Source organism: Monodon monoceros, unplaced genomic scaffold, assembly GCF_005190385.1.
Source record: "Monodon monoceros isolate NGI ecotype Baffin Bay Population unplaced genomic scaffold, NGI_Narwhal_1 Super_Scaffold_3, whole genome shotgun sequence".
Classification (NCBI taxonomy): Eukaryota; Metazoa; Chordata; class Mammalia; order Artiodactyla; family Monodontidae; genus Monodon; species Monodon monoceros.
In genome coordinates, this window is record NW_021703780.1 from 58,538,656 (window position 1) to 58,552,504 (window position 13,849).

Below are 13,849 nucleotides of genomic sequence, written 5' to 3' on the forward strand. Positions count from 1 at the left end.
TATAGGTAATAACAAGTGTTGGTGAGGATGTGGGAAAACTGGAAACCTCACGCATTGCTGGTGCTAATGGCAGCTTTAGAAAACAGTCTGGCGGCTCCTCAGAAAGTTACACATAGGCTTCCCTGGTGGCGCAGTGGTTGAGAGTCCGCCTGCTGATGCAGGGGACACAGGTTCGTGCCCCGGTCCGGGAAGATCCCACATGCCGTGGAGCGGCTGGGCCCGTGAGCCATGGCCGCTGAGCCTGCGCGTCCGGAGCCTGTGCTCCGCAACGGGAGAGGCCACAGCAGTGAGAGGCCCGCGTACCGCAAAAAAAAAAAAAAAAGTTACACATAGTGTTATCACATGACTCAGCACCTCCGCTTCTAAGTATATACCCAAGAGAAACAAATGCTTGTCTGCACAAAAACGTTTGCACACATGTTCACAGCAGTGTTATTCATACTAGTCAAAAGGTGAAAACAACTCAGGTGTCCATCAACTGATGAATGGATAAACAAAATGTGGTATATCCATACAGTGGAATATTACTACATAATAAAAAGGAATGAAATACTGATACATGCTACAGCATGGATGAATCTTGAGAACATGCTAAGTGAAAGAAGCCAGTCAGATTTTATATGATTTCAAGTATCTGAAATGTCCAGAATAGGCAAAGCCGGAAAGGCAGAAAGCACGTTAGCACTGGGCAGGGACTGGGGGTAGAGAGGAAGAGATGACGTGAAGGTAGCGGTTACAAGGTACAGGGTTTCTTTTTCAGGTAATGAAAAAATTCTAAAATTGGTTCTGTTGGTGGTTGCACTACTCTGAAAAATACTAAAAACCATTGAATGGCAGATATATGTTAAATGACTGAATTGTATGTCACAGGAATTATAGCTCAACAAAGCTATTAGAAATAAAATAAAACATTAAAAGGTTAAAACGCTTATGGTATGATTATTATTTCATAATATACCTTTTAATACAGAAACAATGCTTTCTCTCTGCCTGTTTAGTCAATAATGATTTGGAAACAGACAAGTTCAACCTTGTCTGTTTCTTATATCTTCTACAAAGTGGATTTTCCTAAACAAGTTAAGTAAACAAGAATGTAAGGGTTGTGCCTCGGAAAAATCAAACTGTTTCCACACCTATAGATGCACGTACACCTGTATGAATATATGCATCTATACATATGCATCTAAAATATATGTTGGTCCTTTGCTTGTCACAGGTCATTCATCACTATGGATTAAAGAAAGGACTGCAGGATTTCCTTCTGATTTTGTGCTGTTAGCCTTGTTTGAGTTACTGTCTGCATTTTGAAAAAGATCCACTCAAAAAAATACTCCTTTCATTAAACTTTGTCCTCAGACTGACATTTTATCCGTTACGCCAAATTTTACTGTGGCTCTTGAGGAATACCAACGCCATCTTCAGTTAAGCTTAAGTCGTCCAATTTATTAATTTTCAGCTTCCTAACGAGGATCCGGAAATGTTTGAAGTTTCATCCAAGTGTCTGTCTATACTGGTTCAGTTGTATGGAGGAGAAAACCCAGACAGCCTGTCTCCCGAAAATGCAGAGAATTTTGCTGAATTACTGACGTCCAAAGAGGACCCGAAGGAGCAGAAGCTTCTGTTGAGGACTCTCAGAAGAATGGTGAGTCCACACAGAAACTGGGGCTTGGGTGGGTGGCCTCAGTGGCAGCCAGTAGATGGGGAGTTGTCATTTTTTTCGACCTAGTTTCATCAAAGAACTCCCAGTTACCTTTTCCCGTAGTCATCTACTGTTAACATTTATCATATTCTGCATATCTATCTGCATATACAAGTATTTTTCTTGAACTGTGAGAGAGTAAGTTATACACATTGTTCTTGCTTACTCCTTAGTATGTGAGTGTGTACTTCCTAATGAAATGGATGTTCTGTTACTTAACTAACTACAGTTATCAAAACCAGGAAATTTAACACTGATACAAATCTTTTACTAATCTGCCATCTGTATCCCAGTTTTGTCAGCTGTCCCCATAATGTCCTTTATAGCTTGTTTTCTGGTGTAGAAACCAGTCCACGATCATGTATTTTAGTAGATGTGTGTCCTTAATCTGGAATAGTTCTGCAGCCTTTCTTCGTCTTTCATGACATTTCTGAAGAACGGGCCAGATGTTTTGTAGACTCTCCCTCAATGTAGGTCTCTCTGATGTTTTCTGGACAATTGGATTCAGGTAAGCCCCAGAAGACATACTGTGTCCTTCTCAATCCATCAGATCCAGAGGCTTATGACGTCTGTTTGCCCTTTACTGGTGATGTTAATTTTGATCACTTCATTAAATCAATGTGTTGTTGTTATTTTTAAATTTTTTAATGGTTGCAAAAGGGAGATTTTCAAACTCGCAACGTTTCTAACCCCCAGTATGGTACTGTAGGAAAAATTTTCCCTTTCGCCCCATTTATTATTTTTTTATTTTATTTTATTTTATTTTTCGGCGGCGTTGGGTCTTCTTTGCTGCACCAGGGCGTTCTCTAGTTGCGGCAAGCGGGGGCTACCCTTCATTGTGGTGCACGGGCTTCTCATTGTGGTGGCTTTTTTTGTTGCAGAGCACAGGGCTCTAGGCGCACGGGCTTCAGTAGCTGTGGCTCACGGGCTCTAGAGCGCAGGCTCAGTAGTTGTGGCTCGCAGGCTCTAGGGCACAGGCTCAGTAGTTGTGGCGCTCGGCTTTAGCTACTCCGCGGCTTGTGGGATCTTCCCGGACCAGGGCTCGAACCTGTGTCCCCTGCATTGGCAGGCGGATTCTTAACCACTGAGCCATCAGGGAAGTCCATCGCCCCATTTATTTTATTTTTAAAAATATAAATAGCTGATGTTTACTTGAAAGTACTTTTGAAGACTGACTTACTTTCTTTTTACAGTAGATCTTGTTCTGCTGCTTTCGAAGGCCGTTATTTACAGCAGCTGTTGTGGAAGTTAGTCGAGGAGTGGAGGTCCCGTTAGTCTGTGTCATGTTCTGGCTTGTCAGTCTGTGTTCACTTCTAGATCCAATTATCTTGAGGCGTCCTTTGGCAGTGGAGGCTATGGATGCTCCAGAGAGTTGCCTTCAAGACAGTTTTTATGCTAGTTTGATAGACAGCTGCAGTACGTGACCCAGCTAGATCTACACAGCAGGTTATGGGTGACAGAACTAGAACAGGGATAGAGAGTTACCCTCCTCGCTGCTACATTATGCTTTTGTACAGCCAAACCTCCCAACCGCAGCAATGCTTCCCGTCTAGTGGAGTCATTCCCTGAGTAACCGCATGATGACACAATCTAAGCGAGCCTCCCAAAGTGTAGGATAAATACTTCTGGGGAAAGTAGATCTTGGGCATGGTACTCCAACCTAGCACTAGATGACATTGAATCACATAGTAAGGCAAATATTTCCTCTTCCATTTTCTTTTGATCTTTCTGATGATTTAAGGGGAAAGTCTCAATTTGGTACTGCTGTGTCTTTAACACCTCTCGAATCCTTCAGAATGTCCCTTTTTAACAGAGAGGAAGCCTCTCAGATGACTAGCTTTTTCAGTAGAGATAAGATATTTCTTTCAAAAAATAGTTTTATTCATTTAAAACTGGTGAGTCAATGTGAGGTCAAGTACTAGAAAATATGGTAATATGAGTGATACGTACATGTGGCAGAATCGTGTGTTTGGTACAGAAACAAAAGCTTGGGGATATTGACCTCACATCTGATAACAATTAATTTTATAGAGATTCACCATCTCGTATTTGAAAATGTTAGGGCCAGATTTAGTTTGGACTTTATAATTTCCAGATCTTTTGGGCATGGTGCTTATATTATATATGATATGACTCCACAGCAGTCACCTGGGGTGGTACCGTCGTCAAGCATGGTAATATTTCTGCTGCAAAGTGTATGAACATTCACACCAAGTGGGTAAACAAAAACTATATGTGACCCCACGTGGGTTAGGTCAGGTTTTGCCACCAAATATGGTTTTGAACCAAACTTAAGAAAAAAGTTTTGATTTTCAGAGCTTTCTAGATTTTAGAATTGCAGAGAGATTATGGACCTATCTTTGGAATAAATTACATCATTTTTAAAAACCAGGTTAATTTAATCATGCAGGAAACAGTTAGACCCCAACTTGGTCAAAGTAACCAGATTACACCATCTTTTAGTTAATTTTACTGTCTGAAATGACTTCCTTATAGTTTCTGACCTGCCACATACAGGGCCAGGTAGGTTTTGTTGGTGGAAGAAAAGTTGAATCCAAGTGACTTTATCTGTGTATGTGAAAATAGAAGTAGTTTCTGGTTCTGCTCATCTGCTTGTTTTTTTTTTTTAATTGTAGTAAAGTAAACATAATATAAAGTTTACCAGCCATCTGTGATAAGTGCTTTATAATCTTCTGAAAACTTTCTAAATTAGCCATGGATGGGTCAATGTTGGGTTCAAGTGGTGCAAAACACACAATCAGGGATTCTAGGCCTTGAACTTGCCTATCCTGAGGCTCGGTTCTGCTTAAACTTAGTACTGAGTTCAGTACGTTTGGAGAGAAACAGCAGCAGATGACCCAGAGTTGTATGATGCCAGCGCGCACTCCCGACTGATGTGGTCCTTCCCCCCTCTCTCACCACTTCCTGTCCTCACCTCCGTGGTTGCCATTGCTTTGTAACTGTCAGCTTACCGTCTGTTCTCACCTTCACATTACCCTTGTTCAGAGTAGTGATGTGGTCTTTTTCAGCGTGTCTAGCCCATGAAAGGCTGTCAGCAGGTGATGTTTCTAACTGTGTTAAGGGCTTCTGGTGAATTATCTCATTTAATCTTCACAGCTACCTTAGCGGTCAGCTCCAGTGATTGCTTCCCTTTACAGGTTAAAAGCTAAGGCTCAAAGAGCTTACGTAACACTCCCAAGGCCACCAACTAGGACTCGGCAGAGCTGGGACCAGCCAAGCTGACCTGACCCTAGCTTGTGCTCTTGCCAAGTAGCTAGCCACCTTGCTGCTGCTCTGTCCAGGACTGATCTGGACTCTGAGGGTATTTGTTAAGTTGAACTTGACTGAATTTTGATCTAGAAGGCACCGAAGAGATTCATTCTTTCATTCATGGGAAAATAATAGCTATTACTATGTGCATCCTCTACACTGGGGGAACTAAGACAGTAAGATATGCTCTTCCTGCTGCCTGTTCTCAGGGATCCCTAACTGGAGCGAGAGAGAAACGCCAGCTTCATTATAAAGCAGAATGCAATCAGTGCCACGCTAGAGGAGCCAGCAAAGTTCCACAGAAACATTCCCTTTGGGGAGGAGATTGGCCAGGACATGGTGTTTGAGCAGTGTGTAGAAGGATGTGTTGGTCATCCATGCATGGACCGGGAAGAAGCACATCCTGAATAATGGCCCCAAAATCCACAGGGCTAGACTGACAGACATAAGAAATGGACCAGGAAAGGCCAGAGGGGACCAAACATTTGGAGTTCGGACACCGTTGTTAGAATTAGGAAGTTCTGATCTCTGAAACCAAAGGACAGTGGTAGCATCTCAATTGAATTCAAATTATGTTTACGGTGAAATAAAGCTTTCTCACAGTGCCCGGCATGTAATTGGTATTTAATAAGTATCCACTGAGCTGAGTAAGAAATGTCTATAAAATCTCTACTTTTGTTATTGGCAATTGTTCATTTTTGCTCTTCAGTGTATATTGTGAGCTCATTTGAGTGCTTTGTAGATGCACAGGCCAGAATGAGAGGGACCTTAAAAGGCATTTAGTTGTTCCCCAGTCTGATGCTTCGGTCCCCTCCACACTATCCCTGCCAAGTTTCTTAGAAGGGGGTGAGATTGGATAGGTAGATGCATAGAGGATGGGAACCTGGGAGATAGAAAGAATGTGAGCAAAGATTTCCTGTGATTTTAAGGGGGCTGGCGTCTCAGGCTCTCCTCGGTGGCCTGGGGGAGCCAGACTTGATAGAGAGGCAGGGAGCAATTTGGATTTGTTACCTGAATCAGTAACTGGATTAAGGAGGCTTGTTAAGTGCAGCCTTCTGATTGTAAGAAGTTAAGGAGGTAAAGACAAGCTCTTTAAGGACCTACCTCAAAGGACATTTATTAAGTGCACACTCCTTCTGGGAGCAATTCTTTTTTTCTTAATTGAGGCAAAACCAACATATAGCATTATATTAGTTTTAGGTGTACAAGATATTTGTATATATTGCAAAATGATCACCACAGTAAGTCTAGCTAACATCCATTGCCATAAATAGTTATACATTTTTTTCTAAGATTTGTTTTCTTAGCAACTTTCAATTATACGATACAGTATTATTAACTATAGTCACCATACTGTACATCACATCCCAATGACTTATTTATTTTATAACTGGAAATTTGTACCTTTTAATCCCTTCACCCTTTTTACCCACTCCCAACCCCTCACCACCAATCTATTGTCTGTATCTACGAGCTTGGCTTTTACTTTCCATTTTTTTTTCTTTTAAGATTCCACACAAAATTGAGATTATGTGGAATTTATCTTTCTCTGTCTGACTTATTTCACTTAGCATAATTCCCTCAAGGTCCATCCATGTTGTCACAAATGGCAAGATTTTTTTTTTTTTTTTTTTTTTTTTTTTTTTGCTTGTACCAGGTCTTAGTTGCGGCAGGTGGGCTCCTTAGTTGCAGCTCATGGGTTCCTTAGTTGTGGCATGCAAACTATTAGTTGTGGCATGCATGTGGGATCTAGTTCCCTGACCAGGGATCAAACCCAAGCCCCCTGTATTGGGAGCATGGAGTCTTATCCACTGCACCACCAGGGAAGTCCCAAGATTTCATTCTTTTTTATGGCCAAATAATATTCCATTGTGTGTGTGTGTGTGTGTGTGTGTGTGTGTGTGTTTGTGTATCAAATTTTCTTTATACATTCTTCTATCATTGGACATTTAGATTGTTTCCATATCTTGGCTATTGTAAATAATGCTGCAGTGAACATTGGGGTGTATATTTCTTTTTCAATTAGTGTTTTTGTTTTCTCTCGATATATACCCAGAAGTGGAATTGCTGGGCCTTATGGTAGTTCTGATGTTAATTTTTTGAGGAACTTCTGCACTGTCTTCCATGGTGTTTGCACCAGTTTACATTCCTACCGACAGTACACAAGGATTCCCTTTTCTCCACATCCTCGCCAACATTTGTTATTGGTTGTCTTTTTGATAATAACCATTCTGACTGGCATGAGGTTACATCTCCTTGTGGTTTTGATTTGCATTTCCCTGATGTTTAGTGATGTTGAGCATTTTTTTATGTACCTGCTAGCTATCTACATATCTTCTTTGGAAAAATGTCTATTCAGGTCTTCTGCCCATTTTTTATTCAGATTGCATTTTTACTATTAAGTTGTATGAGCTCTTTCTATTAATATATTTTGGATATTATTCCCTTATAAGATATATGATTTGCAGACCTTTTCTCTCATTAGGTAGGTTGCCTTTCATTTTGTTGACGCTTTCCTTCACTGTGCAGAAGCTTTTTAGTTTGATGTAATCCCACTTGTTTATTGCTTTTGTTGCCTTTGCTTTTGGTGTCAGATCCAAAAAAATCATCTCTAAGACCAGAGTCAAGGAGCTTACTGCTTATGTTTTCTCCTAGGAGTTGTATGGTTTTAGGTCTTATGTGCAAGTCTTTAATCCATTTGGAGTTAATTTTTGTGTGTGGTGTAAGATAATGATTCAGTTTCATTCTTTTGCATGTGTTCAGTTTTCCCAACACCATTTATTGAAGAGACTGACCTTTCTCTATTGAATATTCTTGGCTCTTACGTCAAAAATTAATTGAACATATATGCATGGGTTTATTTCTGGGCTCTCTGTCCTGTTCCATTGATATATTTGTGTGTTTTCAATGCCAGTACCATACTGTTTCGATTACTATATCTTTGTAATATAGTTTGAAACCAGGGAGTGTGATGCCTCCAGCTTTGTTCTTCTTTTTCAAGATTGCTTTGGCTACTTGGGGTCTTTTGTGGTTTCATACGAATTTTAGGATTGTTTGTTCTATTTCTTTGAAAAATGCCATTGGAATTTTGATAGAGATTGCACTGAATCTGTAAATCGCTTTCAGAGCATTTCTAAAAACAAGAGGGTTCTACTCTGTGAGACTGTCTCTTTTTAAGCCCTGATTGAGGAGTGCCTCTTTCCCCAAAGCTGAGCAAGCCGGGATGATTTCAGAGAGGGCAACCCCAAAATACCCTTGGCCCTACAGTTTCTAAGGCCACATAATAAGCGTGTCCATGACCGGTAAACTGTGGTTATTAGAGAGCCGTCTTAGGAATAATGTGGCAGATTCCTCTCTGTGAGTTACACAAAAGGCCCTTTCTTGAAATATCTGTTTCAGCTCCCAATCTTGTGACTAACTTTCTAAAAGCAGAATTTTCACTAACAGATGAAAGAAATAAGATGTTTAATTTGTGCTGATGGGGTTGGGATATGTTTTGCCCCTAGGGTGCTCTTCCTTATTTAGTCTGCATTTAGAACACTGAGAAAATGTTGGGGAAACCTGAGAATTTAATTATGTACTGTAATTTACCAGGATGTTTGGTGGTTTTATAATTATACTTTGTACTCTGGCTTTAAAAATGTGATGGAGATCCTTCCGGTTGCTGCCAGGTTTACCTGTCCCTTAAACTTGATATCAGTGGGAGTTTTCTCAGGGTAATGATCGTGGATCAGCTGCTTGTCACTTAATTAAAGCTAGCTTTACTCCAACACTCAAAATATTGACTACACACAAGCCACCACAAACTTGTTCTGTAAAACTGACTGCCCTCTGAAAGCAGAGGGTGGTCGTAACGCGCTGAGGTTGCTGACTCCTTCACCTGCCCGCTCACCCATCTACCTGGTACAGCAGAGGTGGCAGCAGTGGGACTTGGGCTCGCTCTCTGAGGGTGAATAGTATTAAAGATTATTACAAATATCCATCCCTTGGGGACCCTTTACCCTGCCACTTTCAGAAAATCTTGCTATGCTCGCCACCATTTTTCTTCCAAATTCTCATGTAGGTCCCCTGGTCCTTTCCATTTTCACCATGAGAGCAGAGATGTTGTGTTGCTGAAAATCAGTGTAATAGCATTTCTTCACATACAGAGTTTTTAAAGCTCTGAAGAGACCAAATGAGGAAACTAGGAAATCTGCAGCCATTCTTTTTCTGTTTTAGGAGCAGGATGAGTTGTAGATGTAGAATCAGAAGGGACCTAACTTCTATTAGAAAAGTAAAGAACTATTCCTTGAGGTGTAACAAGAAGGCAAAATGATACCTCTCCCTCCTAGCTTATTTTTCTCATGGTAAGGCCTTCTTTTCTTGCCTTATTTTCCTAAAGGGAAAGAAGTGGGGAGATTGTTGTGAAGCCAGTGAAAATTTTTAGAGAAACACTATGTACCCAAAGGAGTAAAAAGCAAATGTAATCAATTTTTGTGAAATCTCGTCCCTTAGAACGTTTTCCTGAGACTCTGAGAGGATGCTCTTAGGAGTTTCCAAGAGGGATCTTTCCCTGAATCCATACACACCGTTTATTGTTACACTGGATGAGCATCTATGCCCGCGATTGCCATAGGACTCACAAGTTAATTGGGAACTCTTTGATTAATTTGGTTGTGTCTTTCCAACAAAGAAAAGAAACATCTTGCTGAAAAATTTTTCCTTAGTTCCCTGAGGGAACATTCCTGAGATTCTGAGCAAGACAAAATCAGGAAGCTTATGGCCAGTGGAATAGGGCCATTTACAGCCAGTCGCTCTCAAGACCGAAACTTCTGTGTTTCTGTGAGTCAAGCCACATCCACCTCAGAGAGGAAGTATGTGGATCTTTGCCGTGGGTTTCCTGAGGATGTGCAACATGTCTCATCCCTCTGAACATGTCTCATTCTCGTGCACATTTCCTGTGCGCATCTGCCCTCTCCCCTGCCCCTTCCCACATGGAGGTTCCTCAAGGCCAGGCTGGGCACCTCCCTGTCCTCCTTCTCAGTCTGATGTTTGCGGGCCCTGGGCAGCATAATTTCCCTTCTGTTTTGACTTCTTATTTCAAGAGATTCAGCTCCCTACCTGCCTCCTGAAATTCTTCTGTCAGATAAAATTCGTTCTCTAATGAGTCTTTTCCTCTTTCCATTCCCGTTGCCATGGATGGTATCTTTAGCCACCTTTCTATCATGAAAGGTTTCAAAACCACACGAAAGTTGAAAGAGTAATATGATTGAGAACCTGTGTAATCAAGAATTATTATCAGAATTGTTATCATTTCACCATATTTTTCAAGTCTCTGTATGTACTTTATTCACACAAAATGTTGTCACCCTGGTATTTTTTATTTCTACGTGTGTGTTTTAAATCATGTGAAAGCAAAGGAATCATGACACTTGGCCCAATAACATTATCACACCCAAGAAAATTAATAACGATTCATAATATCATTAATACCCAATTCATGTTTAATTTTCCTAGTTAAAAAACGACTTAATAGCTTTTTTTTAAAAAGCCATGTTCCAGTCAAGGCTCACATACTGAATTTGTTGTTTTCTTAGTCTCCTTTAATCTAGAAGAGTCTTCCTGCCTTTTTTTTCCCCTATGAAATTGACTTTTTGGAGAGTCTGAGTCAGTTGTCTGGTAGAATGCCCAGCAGTCTGAAATAGTATGAATATTTCCTCATAGCATTTTTGGTCACAGTATCTCATTGGTAATGGCCCCTAATCTTGTATCCCATCAGGAAGCATACGATGCTAGGCTGCCCACTTTCAGTGATGCTAAGTTTGATTGCTTGGCTAAGGGGTTATCTTATGCTTCTCCATCAGGTAGATACATGTTTCCCTTCGCGATCACTAAGTAATCCTCACAGAGATGCTTTGGCACTGTGTGAATATCTGTATTCCCCACAACTTCTTAAAGAAAAGACTATAAAAAATGGGCTAATGGTGATGGAGCAAAAGAAATAGTTAATTTTTAAGCATTAATTTTTAAACTGTGGAAAGGGCCAATCTGCTATCCTTGAGAACAGGTATCCCTCAAAAAGAGAGAAGACCTACTGCTTTCTTGCATAGTATTAGTTTGTTGAGAATCTACCCATTGTAAATTATAAGTAAACAGCTAAGGGTCCTTGGAATTTGTTTTATGTTTTGTATCCTCCTCATGACCAAGGAGGGGAAGAAGCTGTGAAGGATCATTTATTTATTCAAACTTTGAATATTCCCATTTATAGGTACTTATTATCTGGTTCAAGTGATAGTGATTACAAGTAACTGTGGACTTTTCCTGATTCTTCGTGATCATTTTGACCATCATCAAGCCCACTGTGCAGCTGTTGCTGTGCAGAATGCTCTAGACTCTCTTGGTAATGTGGGATTTTTTTAATGACATGCTTTTTTTTTTTTTTTGCGGTACGCGGGCCTCTCACTGTTGTGGCCTCTCCCGTTGTGGAGCACAGGCTCCGCGGCCATGGCTCACGGGCCCAGCCGCTCCGCGGCATGTGGTATCTTCCCGGACTGGGGCACGAACCGGTGTCCCCTGCATCGGCAGGTGGACTCTCAACCACTGCGCCACCAGGGAAGCCCATGACATGCTTTTAACAAAACCATTCTTAAAATAGTGAACATTCAAAGCATGTTAAAAATTAGGATGAACACGTTTACTTCCTTGTGGATACAGAGAGCAATGAAAATTGCTCTGGAGGACCTTTCCTTAGGAAGACCTGTACTAAATGTTTCTAATTTGTGTATTTAAAAGAATATATTAAATGTAATTTTCCTTTGTATAATCTATAACAATTTTAATAAATGAATTCTGTCCGCTAAAAGAATAGTTAATGTCTACATTATATTCATAGGAATATCTTCCTTTCCTCAAAAGGGTTGTTTTCAAGTTGTTATACTGTATATGACAAAGAACCAGAGTTGGGTTTGGGGTTTTCAGTTTTTAAATAATCATGGGAAAAGCTAAAGATAAAAAAACTTTCAGTTGATATTTTAAATATTTATCTGAGAGAGTATTTTAAATTCAAGCCGTTAGAAAAGTTTAATTTAAAGGTGAATTATGACCTCTTATTGTTGTTTTGTATAAGCAAGTGTTTTGAAATTGATCAACAGAAATACTTGACCAAGTTTAGGTATATGATTTCGCAACACAGGGGTTCATTTTTGTTATGGAATAAGTAATACTGGAAAACTAACCACCACTTCATGTAAATTCACTTAAACTGGCCGCCTAACAACTGTGGTAAATAATGACAAAATGTGTGGCTGGGTCTTGATCTCAAGAAATAAAACTGAAATTTATTTAAATGCATTGATTTTGTCTTTTAACAACATTATGAAGACATTCTTATAATGGGTCACTTCGCATTTTGTAAGCCTGTGCAGAAAAAGTCTTCGCTAAGTAAGAGTGACCACTCGCTCAGCAAGTAGTTATGCAGTGCCTGTTCAGTGCTGGGGATAGAGCCGCGAACAACACAGACTAAGACCCCTGCTCTACTGGAGCTTACCAGGGAGAGTGAGATGACAACTGCATTTATTAAATAAACTATTGATATTTTAGATAGTAAAAGCACTAAGAGGAAACATATAGAAGGAAAGAAAGATAGGACGTACAGTGGGACATCTGCAGCCCTGGATGATGTGACCAGGGAAGGTTTCAGCGAGATGACATCTGAGTAAAGACCTGAAGGAAGCCAGGGGGAGATTTGGAGCAAGACACACTAGACAGGGGACAGCATTTGCTAAGTCTGCAAGGCAGGTGCCTACCCAGGAACCCCAAGGAAGCCAGTGTGTCCAAAGCAAAATGAGCAAGAAATAGATACGTAAGATGTGAGGGAGATGACAGAGAAGGGTTTGGTGGAGGGAGGAAGTTATCCTTGCAAAGACTGGCCTTCATCCTGAGTGAGACGAGAGCCTGTGGAGGGTTTTGAGCAGAAGGGTGAGGTGATCTGGTTGCCACACTGAGAGCGGTCACTGAAGCGGGCAAGGGGTGAGAGATGCCAACAGGTTATTGCAGTCCTGGGGAGTCCTGGTCATGGCTTGGAGCGGTTATATTTTGCATAAATCTTGACAGTACAACCAGTAGAATTTGTCAGCAGATTGGATATGGGCTGTGAGGCAAACAGTAGTCAAAGATGATTCCAGTTTGGGCCCAGCCCAAAACCTAGATGGCCAAAACTCAGGAGGAGCTGGTCTGGGGGAAGAGGGGAAATCGGAAGCAGTGTTTGGGACACATTATGGGTAGATGCCTGTCAGCCATCCAAGTGGGAATGTCTAGTTGGCTGTTGGATCTACAGGTCTGGAATTCCAAGTAAGAGAAGTCTGGACTGGAGGGAGAAACGGTGAGAGGTGGTGATCAGAACATGGGCTGTTTGATTGTGGATTCTGGAAGGCTGCCAGTTAATGGCAAAAACCAGGTCTAGAGTAAAACCACAGGAGTGAGTGTCTGAAGTGTGGAGGAAGACAGGGTCATGGGAAGGAAAGCCAGAGACCTGAGTGGTACTAGAAGGACCCTCTCTATGGACGGCAGTATTACCAGGCACTGTGACAAGAGTGGCACTGGGGACAAGGACAGTGAGCTGGGAACCCAGTGATCCACAGCTGCAGCAGGGAAGAGTAGCAGGCGGTATTCTCTGGCGACATTAGGTTTAAAGCTGGAGGGGGGGCGCTTCCCTGGTGGCGCAGTGGTTGAGAGTCCGCCTGCCGATGCAGGGGATGCGGGTTCGTGCCCCGGTCTGGGAAGATCCCACATGCCGCGGAGCGGCTGGGCCCGTGAGCCATGGCCGCTGAGCCTGCGCGTCCGGAGCCTGTGCTCTGCAACGGGAGAGGCCACAACAGTGAGAGGCCCGCGTACTGCAAAAAA

The 13,849-nt window shown here is 41.5% G+C and overlaps 1 protein-coding gene across 8 annotated transcripts in view; it reads left to right on the plus strand.

The window, feature by feature from the left end:
- The window catches only part of ULK4 (unc-51 like kinase 4), a 512,654-nt gene that overhangs the window by 384,374 nt on the left and 114,431 nt on the right, over positions 1–13,849 (plus strand). For all 8 annotated transcript variants that reach the window (XM_029242047.1, XM_029242045.1, XM_029242048.1 and 5 more), the window contains one exon: positions 1,457–1,642. In XM_029242047.1, coding sequence (XP_029097880.1) covers positions 1,457–1,642 — 186 coding nt within the window. The remainder of the gene's footprint in view (positions 1–1,456; positions 1,643–13,849) is intronic.